This window comes from Leguminivora glycinivorella, chromosome 4 (genome assembly GCF_023078275.1).
Source record: "Leguminivora glycinivorella isolate SPB_JAAS2020 chromosome 4, LegGlyc_1.1, whole genome shotgun sequence".
Taxonomy (NCBI): Eukaryota; Metazoa; Arthropoda; class Insecta; order Lepidoptera; family Tortricidae; genus Leguminivora; species Leguminivora glycinivorella.
This window is the reverse complement of record NC_062974.1, coordinates 15205083-15225226: the sequence shown is the minus strand read 5'-3', so window position 1 is coordinate 15225226 and position 20144 is coordinate 15205083. Positions and strand designations below refer to the sequence as shown.

The following is a 20144-nucleotide window of genomic DNA, read 5'->3' as shown; positions in this document are numbered from 1 at the left end:
GAAAATCTAAACTACTTTTGTGTAATTTTCACTTTTAATAGGTACATTGGTGTCATGATAAGCAAAATTATGCTGAAAGGGTGAAGTTGGACTTGGTTTTAGTCACTTCAACTCCATGAACCCCGTGAGCTTTGACTATCTTTTGCGGGTAAGTTGAAGCGATGGTATCCTACTGTAGGTCTGTGTATCACTGCGCCCGCAATAGATAAAACAGTGATAGAACATGCACCGCACCGCCGGCATGAATAATTCATTAGTTTCACTTGCCACTTTTGTTGATATCGGGATTTTCAGCTTCGCAGCGACAAAAATTTGCGTTCAGGAAATGGTTATTGTTAGACTTTGCTTAACATCTTGTTCATTTTAAATGAGCGACATTCAATTGCTTGCCGGGATAACGCAAGGAGGATGATGTAGCAGAAAATTTGGTACCAATGTAAGGACTTTATGAGAGAGCGATATCTTTCTTAGAGTAAAGGCCGATTAAGTCTGATTTCTAACAAGTACGCACATATAACCTACATCTCCAAAGGTACCTATTTAGATGTCTGAAGATTTTTGTTGAATGTTTTTATTTTGTCTGGCCATTGACTAGGTACATTGACGACTATGTTTTATACTGTACTCTCCTTGCGATTATTTGCTTTATCATAAAAAAATATTACTTAATAAATTAACAAAACCTCTCGTTATCAATGAAATATCCGTCATGCGCCGGAGGCCAATTTGAATATTTTTTAAGTTGCTTACAAAATGGTAAGCAAGGTATTTTTTTGTCTCTGCAATTTTTAATAATTTATACTGTTATTTTTCCAAGACTTCTGTTGTTGGTAAGATTAGAGCGCAGATTTAAGTGGAAGCTGAAATATTTTTCGTTCGTTTGTTAAGTCACAGTGTAAATGTTTGTAGATAACCGGTGTGGGCTGAAAGCCGTTAAACCAAGGCGCGAACGTCTCGGCGCCCCACGAAGCCTGTTATAATTTACGATCATCCGAAAAATCCCTGGATTATTTTTATTCGATAACGATAAAGGTAGGAGGGTTCTTCTTTTATTATCACTCAGAGCGAGATGACTCTTTTGCAGTTTTACACATGAGGGACAGTGGAGCAATTAAAATGTGTGTTTTTATGATTCAAAATAAAAACAGCAATTTCCCTTTATTTAATGTTTCTAGCTTACACATATCACAAATCTATAGGTATACTAGTTTCATACTGTTCATGAGAATTGAGTGCCTTTGATTTTTCGATCATTGATCTGCTATTTGTCTAAGGCCCAGTTGCATCAACCACTTTTGACAAACACATCATCGTCAGACAGCAGACGTCTATGGAACTTCCCATACAATAAAATTTAACGAACGCTTTGACAGACGGTTTGATACAACCGGCTCTAAATATATATTTTTTTCGGATTACAATACAATACAATACAAATCCACTTTATTGCACAACCTCAGAAATGTACATAGGAACACACACATTACAATCAATTTTATTACAGAGGTAAACAACAGGCGGCGGATTGTGAGTCTTTCTTGTCAAAAATCTGAAAAATGTGTTGGCATATCCTGTTAAATTACTATCTATTCAGTACTCAAGTCCTTATATTAGTTTTTTCTTGCGACATAAGAATATTTTTCGAATAAATACAAGACAAAATGAATGTCAGGTGAAAGTCTTCATATATGGATTTACAAATACTCGACGTGTCAGAAAGGTAAGTTCTCACCCGAAACTGACGCTACAACATGCGACGTGTGGTGAATGCAATAAAATAATTCCTACCTACTTTATATAGCTGTAGAATCTACACAACGTATTCGTGCGACTACCTAGAGTATAGTCTGCCGCATCTAACGCGCTAACAAAAGGTGTAGGTATTAATTATATCAATATTAGTTTAGCAAGAACCCCGTTTTTCTCAACTTAATAAACGCAATGATTGTACCTATTTTCTGGTAATGAACAGAAACAGCGCGTTGTACTCCGGGCACGTTCGGTTGATCGAGGCGGCGCGGATTAGACGAGCCCGAAAGTGATCCGTTATAATTTCAAGGGTGGACAGTGACGGCTGGCGCGCACAGATTAGCTCCCTTCGATAAACAATAGCATTAGTATGCGAGGACGCGCTGACCGCCGATCAGCCCAGCCGTGCTTGGATTAATTTGCCTTCTGGAAATTATGGCGTCCTATATGAGCCCGACGGCGCGGCGGCCAAATTACATACTGGACGGTGCTTTGTTTTCGTTTGGAGACAGTTTACTTTGCCTTATGTTGCTGCCACGAAAGTCATGTAGGTACTTACCTAATAGAATTTCAAGAACCGTAACGAACTCAATGTATATGTACATACATATTATAATAAAAAAACCCACTCAAAACACACCCATCTCAAAATTCTTTCAATTCATCTACTTAAGCTAGAATCTTATCCAGCATATTCGATAGCAATTTTAATAGGTAATATTGGTTGTTCACTACTAAGCTGCGCATAGGTACAGTTTTTGTCTTATTTTTAGTCACTCGCACAATATGTTTTGGCAAGTCTACATAATAGAACTAGAAGTGCTCGATGACCAGTTACGATACCTGTGCGTATAATTATCTCAATGTTATGAACGACGTAGCGTAGGTTTCAATTCAGCCCTAGATTTTTCACTTTACTTCACGAACAGGTAAAGCGCAGATACTTATTTGTGCACAGTGATAAATTGCGGTTTTACTTGAATTCTTGTTTACTCGCCATATTTTCCCTGTATCCGAGACGTTATTCTTCCACCATTGATTATATTATAACGGTTTGATAGATGACCAGAAAGCCTTTCGAAAATGATGCATCTCTCTAACGATATCAATATAATACCTATGTATGTGTTTATTATAAATCGTATAATACTTATATATTGTATTATTGTCACCGCATATTAAAACTATTAATATTGGGAATATATAAACGATCATAAATTAATATACACCGTGTTTCACTTAACACTAAAAACCTGAAAACCGTTTGTTCAGAATCGAGAGTAGAATCGATTGAGCTATATCTTAATGGGGGTAATATTTTTGTTTAAATTAGTATTATTAGGTATTTTTTATGTGCCTATTCTATTGTATTCGTAATACAACATTGTGTATATCGCATTGATAGAGGTTGTTTACCTTTTTCAGTATTTGGGGGTATTAATACTGGCTGGTTACTTGGACGATTATTTTTTCCGCTACGAGTTTGACGTTGTTTGTCAGTTTAATCTTAATGTTTATCATAAGTCATAACAAATTGAACTCGTACCTAATTACAACCTTGTCATTTTGAATATTGGGTTTAAATTTGCTTACTGCGATTACCTGTCCAATTTGAAGTTTTCTTAGGTGTCTATTGGTAAACCTTATGTCGTTGCAGTAACTTACACAAATAATTAGTTTTATGGTTTATGATGGTAGCAATTATTTTATTGAGTGTAGAGCTAAAAGTCAAGTAGAGCTGTACAGAAAATTAAAAATTCAATTAAAAAAAAAGTAACCATCAGATTAAAAGATGAATACTCTAGATGAGTTTAAAAAAATAAAAATCAGTTGGGGTGTCTGAGGTTTTGAGTGATACCGGAAACACGGTGTATTTTGTTAGTCTAGGTTCAATATTTGTCATGTGCCTAATGTTATAGTTAAATACATTATGTTACATGTCGTTTTCAACACTGTATACGTAAAAGTCAGTCTAAACTTTTCTAAAACCCTAGCTAACTTTGATCAGCCTATAAAGTAGCTGCGACAATTTATTTATTTATTTAAAATGTAAATGTGTTTTTTTTTAATGTGATTACATCGCTTTAAAGTATGTCTGACTTTCGTAGACTTCGAATAGTTACAACATGAGATAACTAGAGTCAGAATAAGTGCCTAAGTAATACCTTCCTAAAAATTGAGGATTTGATATTTAATTGTTATTAATTTTAACTTGATAACAGATCAAACGTAAAAAAGTTACTTAACTTTTGTGTTTGTCAACTGTGAACATCAAAAACTTCGTACTATAGGGATAGTAACAGTCGGATATTGGAATTTAACTAGCAGTTTGATAAGGGTAACCGCTACAACCAATTACTTGCCCTCTTTAATCAGGTTACCCACCTGTTTATCCAAGCTTTTCAATTTGTTAACTAATTGTTTGATCCTCGAGTATTAAGTTAAGGACTGTCTACGTGCACAGCTCATTGAGTTAATTTTGTTTGTCCTCCGATATCCGGTTCCGGAAGCACGCACCTGCCGCCGTGCGGCTAAGTAATGAAGCTACGCTTACAACACTGCACTCCTCTATAATTTTAAACTTTATATTATATTCTGTACAGTGCAAAGTTCACTGATATCAGCTGATCACGTAATCATGATCGATTATTGAACGGATTTGCCATAGGCCAATTAGGTTACGGTGGCTAATTTATAAACGGAATAATGAGGCTTGGTCTGGTGAGACTGGATTAACTAGATGAAGGTCATCGTTGTATCTTTCGATAGTTTCGATAAATTACTAGGTAGTCTCTTTCTTATGTTAATAAGGATATTTCTGAAGTGTGAGTATTTTATAGCCGCATAAGTATGTTGCCTTAGTAGTTAGTACCCGTACTAAAAGCTTTGCTTGATTTAGAGCTAAGTCGACATCGAAGTAGGTATAATAATATCCCCAAAATATTACTTTAATTGGCCTCGTATTAACACTTATGTTTAAATTTAGGAGTGATGTTTAAAAATTTCAAAATTGACTTTGTGGATAGAGGTACCTTCGTGTATTTATTACGTAGTTAATTATAATATTTTTGAACACGAAAACGTGCATTTCAATTACTTTAGCTTTTAATAAATTTTACTGTCAAAACATTTCTTAAAGTCCATAAGACTTTAATCAATGTCATTTCACCGCTGTCTAAATTGTGTATTCCTATTTTGCTAAAGCTTAAACTTCCCAAAGTTCCCACGTCAAATGATAGGGAAGAAACTTAAAGCTCTAAATCAAAAGCTAATTTGCTCCAAAATTGTTGAGTCTGCGGGCGATGTATTGCGTAATGTGTTCTTTACATCAAAAACACATTTAAAAGAAGTTAGATTGGCTTACAGGAGTTGGCGTGCCGCCATACATAGTTGGAGCCTTTTCGGCGCCCCAAAGCCAGACCTAATCTTCAAAGATTCGCCGCAGATTGTTTGCTAACATTTCGCCCCGTCAAATTATGACGGAAGGAGATTTTTTTACATAAATTACTTTGCTGGTCTGTCCAAAGAAACTTCAATAAAAACAGTTATTTAAATTCACGCGGGCCTCGGAAGGGAAGGTTAAATTAAGCAATACATTTTTAAAACAAGCTTTATTTAATTTATATAACCTACACCTCTGGTACCGTGACATGTAGTACATATTACAATTGTGTCGCTTAACTTCAAAACTGGGTAAATCCATTCTCCTGTAAGGTTGATTATCTTTCAGATCATATAATAGTTTTTTATATATTCAACCTTAAAGCAGATTGGATTTACCCAGGTTTGAAGTTAAGCGACACATTGCTTGCGCTTCTTATAATAAACTCATAGTTACACTATCAATAGATATACTCTCAGATACTAGTCACTTCATTGCTTTGGCTTAGGGGTATATTTACAACAACCTATCTAAGTAGCATTACAGTTTCTTAAATTTAGTTAGCAATTTGGCAACATGTTAACGATAACTTTTACATGCTTTTACGTACAATGCATTACATACAAATTTTAATTGACCGAAGAAACCTGTTCAGTTGTCAAAAAATTATATTTGGGTTAAATTTTGCCTAAAATAATGTCATTTCAGGTAGCATGAACATCAGTTTTCTGTCTCATAAAGTAAATTAACCAGGTTAAGGTTATGCCTCCTACACAGTGATCAATACGGGGAAATATAAATGTGGACGCGAATCGCCTGAATTAAATAAGAAATTATGTATGTACACAAACTTGCAAATCCCGTCAATTTATTATTGTATCACAGCAAACATGAGGTGTATAAATAAGCACAAATAAAATTATGGACAACGTTTTTCTAAAGATAATATTATTTTCAGTCTTAGTCTATGTTATCAAAATAACAATTAAGATTATAGTTTAGTGCACTTTATATTTATTTAATTCGTGTGCAGTGTTTTACTAGAATAAAATTTACTATTCACGGCCCAGCAGATTTATTGCAACGTTTAACACCTATTGGGATACATTTGCTACTGTGCAGGTTCACTGATTACAAACAAACATTGATATCGCCGACCATAGCATGGTCACAAAATCTGCTACACCGAGAAGGAATTTAAAAGGTACGTATTTGTCTCAAATACTACATTCAGTTCACATCTAGTTTATGTAAATTGTATCGAATTAGATATACCAGAATGCATGTTATAAGTCAGAATGAATTCAGTGTCTGAGACATCCACATATAGTTCAAGGAACTGTTTGTCCACTATAGTTTAAACATTTATAATTAACAACAACGGTTTTTACACTATGTAAAACAAATTTGTTTAAATTAAGCACACCATTGTATAGATAATGTATATAATATGATGACCATCTAGAAGTCACGATTCTAAGTAGATACCTGTTTTTAAGACATTAAGTGATATTTGACAATCCATAAGCTCTAGCACAACATGGAGTAATCCATAGTTCCCGATGTTATCATTTGCAAATTGAAAAGAGGTCGTAGTATTGGTACTTTTCTCATAAAATACCGCTCGATTAGTTCTGCCTATTGTATTATTTGTTGCTTCAGTTTCCTGGCAATATTCCCACAGCTATCGTATTACATTTGTGTATGAATTCCATTTGAGGATTACTATTTCGTAACATTTTTACTAGTTTTATTGGGTAATAGAGTCAGACCGAGTTAACTCTACAGAGATTTTGCAATAACAAAGTGTTGAAAATGGCATCATAAACGTCTAATCTCTGTAAAAATATGACGTTTATCTCGGCAATTCCATACTTTGTTTTGAATATTTGTCATATAGGGTTTAAACAGTCTTTTATTAATTTCTGGGCAGAATTATGATGATTTGACGATAATTTATTAGTTGTTTTTAAATTATCTGGAATTTTTATGACATTCGTAAATACAAAAAAAATGTCTTTTATTATAGGTATATTTGGTTTGTGTTCGTTGAATTAAAAAAAACCAAGCAGTCATAATGCATACGGTAAACATATGGAAGTAGTAAAACTGAAATATGAACAACAAAGTCGCACCTTTGAGATACGTAAGGTTTTTCATAGTGTAACTAATAAAATAATCTTGTTTGATAGAAATTAAAGGTGGTATATGTTTCTGTTAAGTCTAAGTAAATGACTAAAATAATCTATATACTCGACTAAAATACGGGAATGTCAGCAAAAAACTGCATTATTTAATGGTGACTAACCAATTAGAAATAAGATACTAGTACTACTAACAAAATGAGAATCCATGCTTGACTCCTCCTCCAATCAGCATAACCTGCGAAACAGACAATAGGCGGTGAAAAATTGTTCTGTGATTGCCAAATTTTATTACCTGTGGATATAGAGGAATATTTATTAATTATTGTTTATTACCTACTGAAAAGGTATCGGTCAAAACTTCATGAATGACTAAGATGTCAACCATTAATTACGCCGCAAAAAAATTCGAGGTTTAAGTAAGACATCCCATTATTTTTTCTATCTCGCCAACATGAATGAACCCCTTAACCTGTTTCTCTGACGTAATATATAGATGACCCCTCTGAGTTCATCAAAATAAATGACTATTTGTATAAAAATAAAGTATGCTTTATTGTTGTACAAATGGTGGATTAAAAAATCATTTTCCAAAATGACTTAAGTTCCTACTAAAAAGGGGGCGCTTAAGACCGTTTACAAACTGACTGTTCAAAAATTTTGTTCAAACCGGTCCAAAAAAGGTCTATATTTACGAAAACATAGAATTTGTGACACCGAAAGCCCAAATCTGAAGTCCATTTTGTTCTATCTCTTATCGTTTCCGAGATATACGTATAGTATTGAAAGTGCGAAATTTAGTCAACTTTGCCATCACAGTCGTTCAGGCGCTCATGAGTTCTTTGTATGGAAATGTCGAAATCCGACTCGCACTTGACCAATGTTCATAGAACGTTGTGGTTTTTTTTATTAGCAAAAATGACTTAAACGCCTTCAGAAGTGCAGGTGCTTAAGACCGTTTGTAAGTTAGCTGTTATGGCTGTCGCCATCCGTTTTATCACAGAATATATAATGTTTTATCATAAATAGTACTTACATCGAGCGAAAGAATTCTGTCTTAACAACACAGCTATTCCACACGAGATGGCGCGCGTTTTGCCACAAAAGCTCAAATAGAGATGGCGGTATGTGCCTATTATTTCCGGATAATTCTAGAATGTAATAGCACTTCTGTTTGAAGTATTGAGTTTTAAAATAGTACTGAGATAACGGCAACATAGTTTTTCGAGGAAAACACGAAACTATATTCTTCGGAAATTAGCGGCTGTTTCAGAAACAGTACCTGTGACTTGCGATGCGCCCCCGACCCAGTTGAGGTGAGACTTCCCACCGCCCTCATCTGGTTTCTGCTTGCCCTTGTCGATCTCGTTCAGGTTGGATTGATACTTTGTACCTATGAATAATATAGATTAAATATAAATAATGGTGGGTATGTCAATGAGAAATTGCAGGGTAAATGCAAGATGATGGTCCTCTTTGCATCTCTCGAAATTAAGTACATAATTAGTACGCTACAGCTTCGAAATGCAACTTTCTGAAAACGATTACCTCCTTTCTCAGCAATTTACAGTAAAATACTGTAGGTATCGTAAAATCGAACCTTAAATCCATAGGAGATCGCGTGGTACCACAAAGATCTATCCTGTATAGGCATGTTACATAAGTGGACCCAAATGATATAAAGATTACAGGCGGACATGATGCTCATTGAGTAAAGGATTCAATATGGCAGGGAGCGGCGGGCGGCCGGCCGGCAGTTATTGAAAAGTTGCGCAATATTGTCGAGTGGTCGGGCCGTAAATTCGTAATGGTTGCAAAAAAGAAAACAGAGGGTGGTGTCGACGCGCCGGCGGTGCCGCGGCCGCAAAAACAACCCGCAAACTTGCGCCGAGACGCCGCATCGGTTAAATGGATTTTTCAAGTTCATGAGTGCAAGGAAAAATAAAATTGGTGTGGTGATTTTAATGCATGCTCCGTCGGTATTTTCACGGATGTTTGGTTTTCAATATGCGGCGATATATGAGTGCAGAAAAATGCACGCATAGCTTTTTTGGTGTCTGTTATAAATTCTGGAAATGAATACCCCCTGTTTAAAATTATTGTGTTATGATGAGCGGCAGTTTACACGAAACTGTTAAAACTTTCAAGTACAGCTATGTTCAACAACGTGCGGTTTATTATCTTAATTTCTTGCTTAGGTAAGCCACTTCCAGCTCGAAAGTACACACTCAAAACTTATGATAAAAGTATCGTGAGGCTTAACGAGACCGGAAGTGAACACTTGCTCGTAATAGGTTGTCGTGCAAGATGTTGCCATAGTCCGGCCGCTCGCCGGGAAATGCCCAAGTTCCCAATAACGGGCGAGTAATAACGCGGACTTATGAATCCGCCCCACAACATACAACGTGCTCTTTTAATCATACTATTACGATACTGAGTTTTGGATATTGTTTTACTAATATTGAGATGCGGCTCACTTCGGGTAATTGGATCGTGATATTCGTGGTAAAATGTATAATGCTTATTAATATTATCGTATATATGTTGGATCAGTATAATATGGTCGTCAAATATTCCAACGAGATATTATATTGATATTAGTGATATTCACTGAATATAGTGGTCTGACGTTCGTGAGCGTGAAATAACTGGATACTATAAGGTACTAGGTACTTAAGTTAACATCGAAATGAAGCATTAAACTAAGTTAACAGTAGTTACCAACTTCTACTGTTCGTTTACATAAACCAACATAGAAAATACGATATACTAACACATAATATAAGAAGTCTTATCGATCATTTTATAAAACTGATTGAATTAAAAAAAAATGCTCACTTCAAAGTGATGTCAGTTTATCTTGGGATAAATATCACATTAAATACTTAGGGAATGGTGGTAATAAAATGAGAAGATATTTATAGTCTATGCCATTGGTTGTTAATTTACAACACTTTATAATTTAACCGCCCATACAAAGTAATATAATATTTCAGGTCACTTCATAAAACGTTTGTTTATAAGCGATTTGTTTATATTTTACGAGAGTCGTAACTCTGAGCCTGTTAACAAACTACCAGTGGCGACAAGCAGATTGCCGTAACGGTTTACGATCTATAAACAATATAACGACCACTAATAATAACAGAAACAGCAGCAAACAACAAATATAGCTGAACGGTCCCGCGAGCATAACTCATAAAGGTACCATTATCTCTTAATAAACGAAACCGACGTAATAAAAATGTTGACTCAATGCATTTACCGTTTTCGGCAACGATATCGGGAATTAAGTTGTTTGACCAAGATATAACTTTTATTTTAACTATTGAGTACAAACTAAGTAATTACGGATTGCTTATGTTTGTCTATCGCTCTTTTGTATTAGTGTGACAGTAGCAGTCTTGAGTCAAGACGGAAAAGCGACAGTCAAGACTCTTGACTGTCGCTTTTCGCACGCTACCTACTAGAGTTGTGCCTGCTTGTTCACTGAAAAGATCGCTCCCAACTAGTACGATCTCCGAAGTGTACTAGTTCGTTCTTTTAGGACATTTAGGACAGTAGTACACCGAGAGAGCGAGAGACAAATTGTGCATATGGCGTACAGTAACGCTCGCTCGTACTAGCCGAGAGCTGATCGGCCGTTTTCGCCCGCTCTCGGTCCGAGTCAGTCGGTTTTAGTTCAGTTGCGGTCGAATCACACGGATCGCTTTGCTGTCATTGTCACTCCTCTGCTCTTCGCTCCTTTCGCTCCCATTCTATTGCGCGTGTGTGAGTGTACTAAATGTACTAGAGAGCAGAATCATTTGGGAGTAGTTCAGTCTAGTACAGTGCAGGGAATCGTGTCTTTTGTACTATTAGTACATGTACTACATAAGCCTACTACCTACGGAGGCCGGAGCGTAGACGACTAGCAACTGTCACGTTGGCTACGCTGTCATGACCGGCATCAATCGTCATAATATTATAGGTTATTTGTATTTTCAGCAAATCGCGTAAAATAGGAACTGACTGACAACATATTCAGTTACGTTTGTAACCATATATTCTATGTTTGTAAACGAAATAAACCAAAAAGTAATCAGTAAAATTACCTTTGTCCAGAACTGGCGTGTCTTTGCGTGGTGGCTTGGACGGCGGCGGAACGGTTGCGGCCCGCGGGTCAGGCGTCGTGGTTGGCGGAGAAGAAGCTGGACAAACATTACAACTTGATCACATCCATTATACGAATAAAATCTCACAAAATTATATCCATCCTGATACCCCTTTGCCTATTCATCGCTCGAATTTGAAAAACACTATGTTCGTAAAAGCATCTGTCTTGTTTGAAATAAATCACTAATCAATATTGCTGTGTCATAGAAAACATCGTCAGCAATCAAAATATCTAGTAACAGCTTATCTTATCTCATAGAAAAGTTTTCATAGTCGATACTTAATCAAACTTTTTCAATATTTAGCTAGTTTATAAGAAAAGTAGGTTACTGACCTACATTGCTAAATTAACTTACTATATAGCCTTATCGTTCCATCCGACTCTCCCCGCGGATTCTTGGCCACGCATTTATACGTCCCATAGTCTTCAGTAGTAATATGCCTGATCAGCAGCCTCATATGTGTTTTATACGCCGGGACGCCGAGGGTATTCTCCATGTGATACTTGGCGCTCTCGTGAATCATGTGGCCGTCGTCGCGAGTCCAGTAGTTCAGGGATGTGGGGTGGGCCTCGGTGAAGCATTCCAGGGTCACGTTGTAGTAGAGGGGCGCTCCGACCAGTTGGTGAGGAATCCATAGCATTGGAGGGACTGGAAGAAACGTTAAAAAAGTGTAATACACGTATACCTGCGTAGTTTAATATATGTATTATTCATATTCTTCTCAACTTTACCTCAGATATACGTCAGCATTAAGTAATATACATTATGTAAGATCATCAGCCAGGGTGATCTATTGATGATGAAAATATTATCTAAATGCAACATAATATCATAGCTGTTATCATATCGTAACTACGACTACATGAATTGTGACGGTTCGCAGAAGTTATATTTAAATATTATGTTTTATAATAAAAGTAACTATAATTAAAGAATTAAGGTACTCACAATCAACGCTGACTTTAACCCTCTTGGACACGGTGGGTGGCACGCCATTACTGGCGATGCACAAGTAGGCGCCCATATCCAACCGAGAGATGCGCGCCATCTCCAGTACTTCGCCTTCCCAGTCGGAGACTGAAAAACAAAATCGGTTAAGAGGAACTTTACAACTAAATGTAATATTTGTTCATTTCCAAATTTATAAATGAAAATGGATTTCCTAAATAACTCATATTTGCATGTTTAAGATGCCCATATGTGCATGTTTGTGTAAGACATTATTTGTTTGTAGTAGCCATCAGTTATCAGTAGGCGTGTTCTATAGGTAAGTTCACGTTAATAGTGGAGTAAGGAAAATTGGTCATATAAAAATAGAGGCTTACCTACCACTAAATGCAAATTGCATTGCAACTAGCAGTTACTGGTACCTATCCTACTCATCACATCAATTAAAATCTAACCTGAATGTCCTTTAGTGATGGAGATTTTCGAGTTGTCGTCCCGCTTCCACTTGATGGTGGGCTTAGGGGAGCCATTAGCACGGCACGTCAGCGTGACGTTCGCGCCCTCGCGGACGATCACGTCGCTTGAACTTAGCGAGTCGTCTATTGTCGGTGGTACTGTAAACAAAGAGGAAAAATAAAGTTTTTCACACAACCGTCCATTGGTTTGATACTTATTTTACTAGAATTAGATTATCATGCTCCACGAAGCACCTTTCAACATCAACTCAAAGGTTGTGGTATGGCTAAATTACATCAAAATTACATTACTTCCTTGACGTGCAAGTATCCGAACTGCGTCTTCGCCGTGATAGTGTTGATTTGGTACATGTAGCGGCTGCGGTCCTCCTCGCGCACGTCAAAAATGTGCAGGAACCACGTGCCATGCTTGTCGTGCGTGACGCTGACGCGCGGGTTGAATAGTGAGCTATGAATTCCTTACCTACGACGTGCAAGTATCCGAACTGCGTCTTCGCCGTGACAGTGTTGATCTGGCACATGTAGCGGCCGCGGTCCTCCTCGCGCACGTCGGAGATGTGCAGGAACCACGTGCGATGCTTGTCGTGCGTGACGCTGACGCGCGGGTTACGCGTGATCACGTGGTTGTGCACGGTCAATATGGCGCTTTGCTCGAAGTGCATCCATGCTACCTGTTCAGAATATTTTTGTATTAATGCATAGGCGTTGAAAAGTATTCGTACATACGGGGATGTTGAATTTAAATCAGGTCCGTGAGAATTGATAACACAAGCTAGGGGTTTATTACAGTGGTAATTTGTAGTGGCCTTCAGTATAGGAGCTATTACGTCAACGAGCTAACCAATACCTATGTTTGTTTGGTTTTTTACAACTATCACTACATAATATTTAATATAAAAGTTTTCTAATAAGGTTTGGAATTGGTACAAAATGTTTGGTTATGGAATCTGAAATATACGCTTGTTATTACAACGAATTCATTCAATTTTCACTTCTTTATCGCAAACATCACACGTCACGTGATATTAAAAATGTGGACATGCCTTCCACGAGTACGCAGGGTGACGGCGGGGGAGATGCGGTGCCTCAATAATTTCCAATCGTTCTTCCAATTTGACGAGTGACACAACGGAAATTAAAGAAAACGTCTCCCATTCAAGGATACTAGTCTTAATAAAAAAAATAAAAGTCAACGTTCAAATAATGAAAGGTAAAAAATACCTACTTATATGCAGTATTTACCTACTTCACGATAACCTTGCCATATACATTCGAATTTTATTTGAATACAACAAGTGTTTGGGCTTCAGTAGCGCGTAAATTATACGGACACCCAAGACAAAATATTAGCAGTGATGGTTAAATGAAACAATAAAGGAAACATCTGAACTTGAACATTTACGAGTGGCGGGCGGCGCGGGCGCGACATCTGTGTAATTGCACGGAGCTGCCATCGCGTCCCCGCTTCACACCAATTTCCGCAGCATTAAGCGCTTAAAATGCATTTTACAGAGATTGTTATGCTTCCAACAACCCTGCTACTTTTAATCTACGCCCCGGAATGATTCAAACTTAATTATTCAGGTGAAATAGATCCCAAAGTACCCATACTCCCAAGTTGCCGCGCTCTGTGATCAAGTTTTGCTATTGGTTATTAAGAAAAGTTTGCGTATCTTGAAGTACAAAGTCCATCTTAATAAGCTATTAAAGTAAAAATTAAGCTGGTTTCAGAAGAAAATGCCTCAAGTTTCAGAAGTTCGACGCGCATCTTTTATCTCTTAATCCAGCTCTAAGTTTGATTCATGGGTAGGTTAGTTCTTTTTATCAAGATTGCGGAGGCAATATAGGGGAAGTTTGGGCGCTGAGACTCGTGCCGGGTCACATCTTACCTATCTTAAGTGATGCGGCTCTCAGCCGCTGTCTAATTTATAATGGACTTGAGGAAACTTTGCCCATTTTATTATGCAATGGGACGGTAACCCCTCTAATGACGACGACCTGACTTGCGGCGGAACCTGAGCCTCCCAAGATATTAAACTGTACTTAAATTATAAAATAAGAATATCTTCGTTATTTTACTCTACATACTGATATTGACATAGGTAAGTTACTAACATTATTTGACGATGACACTTTAGTAACTACACACTACTACGTTGACAACGTGTTGAAAGCTGTAATGAAAAGTTAATTCTTGTTAAAAAATATTGTTTCCTTACCTCAAGTCAATCAATAGAGAAAATGCAACATGTAATGTAAGATGTCGGAGCATATATATCGCGTCGTGGCTACGCTGATGCTTGCATTTCCGAAGCGGACGCGGAGTAGGAGTTTGTAAACATATATTTTTTACTTTCTCAGCATCATATCTACATCTAAAGTTCAAAGAAATGTAAACGTTACTTGGCTCGGTATAGGGTTTCTTTTTTAAGTAGCTACTGATGCTGATACGAGGTTCGCAAGACAAGCTATGGAAATTTGATCTGCTTAATTGTGGCTGGCGTCTAATCTAATCGTCGGTGTGTCCGTCTGAGGAGAGCTGATTCAATTACTTCCCCCTCTTGTCGCCACCTGGATCGACAACTTTCCTGATATCCCTATAATAATATTGACAATTTATAATTAATACCGCACGCAATGGAGAGATTATACACTAATACGGTTACAGAGAATAGTGTATAATCAAGCTTTGACAAACAAATAAATAATATACGGTTAACATATTTTATAATGGTAATACCCTATACCATTATTACAACATATCTCCATTATTTACAATATTTAACATGCACCACTGTTTAAAATGTTTGAACTTATGAAGTTAAACTAGGTATACATCAGGCTGGGTATAACTATAGGTATTCCAGCGCAAAGGAATATTTCACAAAGTTACCGGGATTGTTTCAACAATTAAGATAATATTAAAGAGAAATCAAAATTTTATAAGCGGTTGAGAGATAAGCGTTGAGTGTTGAACTTTACAAGCGGGGCGCGTGGCGGGTCGGCGCGAAATGTTTTGTAATAACCCAACTTCCGAGGAATTTGGATTATAACATTACTTGGTTACGGAAAGTGTAAAATTAAACGTTACTGGTTTTATGTGCAAAACATTTTTATTAATTCATCTCAAGTTACTAAGTTATAATGCATTAAACAACTAATTAATGAAAATATTTTTTTAATAATGCGTGAAAGTCTGCGAGCAGACTTTTTTTTCAGGAAAAATTTAATGATTTACACTTCTGTCAGGACTTGACCCTGCGCCATTTTTAGAAATTTTGGCGTGTTCTAAAAAGATCGGTGCCGGTGGTTCGAGCCTTGCTGTACAGGTATGAATAAATATTTCCATTTATATTTAATGTATTAAATTTGTAATAAGATAGTTAAGTAAAGTACAAATTGGCCAGCATCTCAAATCAAGCCTACTTCAAGATGTTATTAATAAAACCGATTTCAAAACGGCCCCGGCACATAATCCCATGAAAAATGTAAATCTCAAAAGCGAAGTAGATAACGAGGCAGGCCGAGGTAAATCTGATATTAACTGGCCGCAGCAGCGACTAATCTCGTTCGTCTGAGACCCTAAGCGAGTTAATCTCAACGTCACCTCGCAAGGAACTCCGGACGGACGTCTCGAGTGCAACTCCGCGCATGCACTTAATGAGGCCTGCAATTTTCGAATCATTTTAAAATTGCTTGCCCATTAGCGTAGTTGATAGAGAGTTAGTAAGGACTCTACACCATATTCATTACCGTGGGCGAATATTGATTAGCTGTATAGCTATATAGAGATTTGCTTGTTTAAATGTAGAATAAATTTCGTAATATGCCGAAGGTCCTATACACCGTGTTTTTTGTTTTCCGTTCAATTCGACACGTAGCTAGGTGCATTATCAGGAACCGTCCTGTATATCACTTTCAGTTAAATTCGCAAAAAAAAAATTTCATCATTCATACATAATAAATGAATTTATGAGTGTAAGAGACCCTTAAGAATAACATAAACAAAGTACACAACTAGTGTACTTTGTTTATTCGGTAAATATTCGGCAATGCAACCGACTTTAGAACGCATACAAAAAAAATTCATTCGTTATCTTAATTACAAATTTAAAGACTATAGTTGCGATCACTTTGAAAGTCTTATGACACGAAGAGAAAAAAAGAGATGTGACATTCTTGTATAAATTGTTAAATAATATAATAGATTCTCAGCAACTTGTAGGAAAAATATCATTTCGTTGTCCTAGCTCTCGAACTAGATCTACTAAGCTGTTTTGTATTCCTTTTAGTCGTAAAAGATATGTTCAAAATAAATTCCTAATAAGAGCGTGCAATATTTATAACAATAAATATTCATCTCTGGATATCTTTCATTTAAAGTTCCGGCAATTTGTTACTGCAATGAAAGCATCAGCTAAATGATTACATTACATCTCCTTTAAATGTATACAATAAATAGATAGGATCCTTCATTTGGTTAATGTCAAACTAGTGTACCTAAGTTATTCTAGAATTAGCAGTTATAGCGCACAAACTACTTATACTGGTTTGTAATTCATTGTTTAATTTCATTGTTTAGTACTATTTCTTTTCTACTTTTTTTTTTACATCCTTATGTTACATTTATGTAATGTAAACTTAAAGATACCTAATCGCATGTTTGTCTCTCAGAGCAAAATTGTATGTACTAACTTTCAGTGGAAACTGTTTTGGCTAATGTGTTAACATATCGTTGTAAACTATAAGAAATTATGTATGCTGTTTGTTTCCCTAATCAATAAAAAAAAAAAAATTATTCGGCCGAATACGAACATTGAAAAACTTGCCGAATATGCCGAATACCGAATATTTACCGAATATTCGGCCCATCTCTACTATAAAATAAAGATGTGATGCGATAAGTTTACCTATATTTCGCCAGTTTGACCTGAGTACCTACAGGTATTTTTAGAAATGCCTCCGCTGTAGCCGACTTTAGTATTTACCTGGTCAAGTCTGAACCACAAAATTGACTGAGCTTCAAAACTTTTAGTCGAACAAGTACGTCGTCCGGGTTTTCGACGGCGAAGGTAAAATTGATGCACACCGACGTTTCTGTCCTAAACTTTTGACGAGGGCGGCTATTAACTCGTTATCTTCTAACCACCTTTAATTTAGGCCGTTCTTTCTTTTTATCTTAATTGTTGAGGCATTTAGACGGTGAAGTTGAAGTTTGGTGGCGCCCGGGCGGCCGGGTCCCTCAGGATATGCCTGGAAGGCGTCGTTTGATTTATAATGGACTCGCTGCGAACTTTGCCCATTCTCCGCGCACCGCACCGAACCTCTTTAACGACGGACTCATCGCCGCAGGAGATGATTCGTGGACGTGTTACGACAGATTTAATTATGGAACGTTTAACAGCGCCTCGTCTTATTATATTCATACTTTATAGCTACTGCGAGTGGGGTCTTTATCTTGGTATTAATAAAATGAGGCCCGAAAGTTGTGCTTGACAATTCATGAAAAATAACAATTATGAACAAATATGATGGAAGTGATGGTGATGATGATGAAGGATAGGCTTATGCTATAACACTAAGCTTCATAAGTTATAATTTTTATATAGCCCTTGGGGCAACAGGAATATTGTCATGTCTTAATATTATGTTTTTGCATGCTGTGATTACCTATAAATGGGGGATCAATTATGAATGGGCTTTTATTGTCTGTAATTAATAGTATGTATATTGTATCTTCTGTTGGTGATCCTAATAAACAAATAAACAAATAAGAGGAAGATACATGGCCTATCTTTTTGAATGAAATAAAATAGTATGGCTAATTATTATTTGAATTGTTAAAACAATTCAGGATTTTCTACATTAACTACATAGTTTTGGTATTTTTTTTTATATATTGCAATATGAATGGCAGGCTTTGATAATAGTTGTCTTTTAGATACCTATGGTAAAAACTAGAACTATTTATTTAATGAAGGTGCGTATTGTAAATCTGTTTTGAATAAAATAGTACATTTCGTTATAAGTGCGAGAAGTATGTCATTACTTCACGAGTCCCGAGACATTTCTCGGGACGAGTAAAGAATGACATTCTCGCACGTGTGACGAACGACGATTTTTAATACAGTTGCGAAAAAACACTACTACTTACAACGAAATAAAACAATCCGAACTATCAATTTTCCCATGGACATTGACGGATTATTTGACAATTCAAAAGGCGTATTTTTGAAGCTTTTAAACTTGCGTGCATATTTTCGAGTTTGCTATTCATCTAACATAATTTATTTCATTGAGTGCCATAAAAACATAAACATTTAAGATTTGGGACGATTGTTTAATGTACAACTACATTTTAATTTAATCGATCCATTTATGCCCCGACGTATTGCAAATAACGTAAAATAATTATGACAAATCGCGTAACATATTGAGATTTTTTGAACGTGCATTAAGTTAAAACATGGTAGACGCCTCTACTTTGACAGTAAAAGACGCGTTTCGTTCCAATCATGTTCTGTTTACACGACTCATTATGACCGATTTTTCAAAGTATAAACCATTTTATAAATTATGTTTAGTATGACTAAAAGTAAACAATTACATATGAAATATTAACGTTTTAAATATTAATCACTTAATAGTATGTTTATAGTTTTATTCTGTCTTAGTAAACTAGACTAATATGAAAACAGCTCGGTAAGTAGTCGTAAAATGGAACGTATATACTTTTTCCCCTCACTAGCTCGGAAACACGTGTTTTGTCCTTTAATACCAGGGGGTAAAAACGCATTTTATCCACTAGTGGGTAAAGTAATTTGACCTTGAATAAAGTCAAATTAACTGCTTTAAAATTGATAAAAGTAGGTGAATCTAGTAATAAAGATGATTTACCACCTGTGGAACTACTGGAAGCAGTGATAAACGCATTTTTTGCGTTGTAGTTTCCTCGCTATAGTGAGGGGAAAAGTTTTGTGTTACACTCGGGTGCAAATGTATTTTACTTCTCGTGTGTTAAAAAACTCGCAAGTTCAGGATTCTATTCTCGAACCACTCGCTTCGCTCGTGGTTCAACTATAGAATCCTTTCACTTGCTCGTTTTTCAATTCCACACTCGGCGTTAAAATACAACTTTGCCCCCTTGTATAACAAATAACTATTTACGCACTAGTTCGTAAAATACAACTTCTCGCACGCTAAACAGCCAAAAAACGGGCACTTTTTGAGCAACTGTATTAAAATAGTACATTACAATACAAGTGCGTAAAAAAGGAAGTTCGAAACG

The 20144-nt window shown here is 36.4% G+C and overlaps 1 protein-coding gene and 1 long non-coding RNA gene across 2 annotated transcripts in view; one reads left to right on the top strand and one right to left on the bottom strand.

Annotated features, from left to right (window-relative positions):
- LOC125225106 overlaps positions 1-20144 on the top strand; it is a 350675-nt gene that overhangs the window by 7100 nt on the left and 323431 nt on the right. The window lies entirely within an intron of this gene.
- The window catches only part of LOC125225102 (lachesin-like), a 171338-nt gene continuing 156539 nt past the window's right edge, over positions 5346-20144 (bottom strand). The window contains exons 3-9 of the mRNA XM_048128657.1: positions 13320-13527; positions 12836-12994; positions 12381-12509; positions 11787-12080; positions 11370-11465; positions 8558-8668; positions 5346-7513 (exon numbers count right to left, since the gene is read on the bottom strand). Of these exons, the coding sequence (XP_047984614.1) occupies positions 7443-7513; positions 8558-8668; positions 11370-11465; positions 11787-12080; positions 12381-12509; positions 12836-12994; positions 13320-13527 (1068 nt within the window). The 3' untranslated portion in view covers positions 5346-7442. The remainder of the gene's footprint in view (positions 7514-8557; positions 8669-11369; positions 11466-11786; positions 12081-12380; positions 12510-12835; positions 12995-13319; positions 13528-20144) is intronic.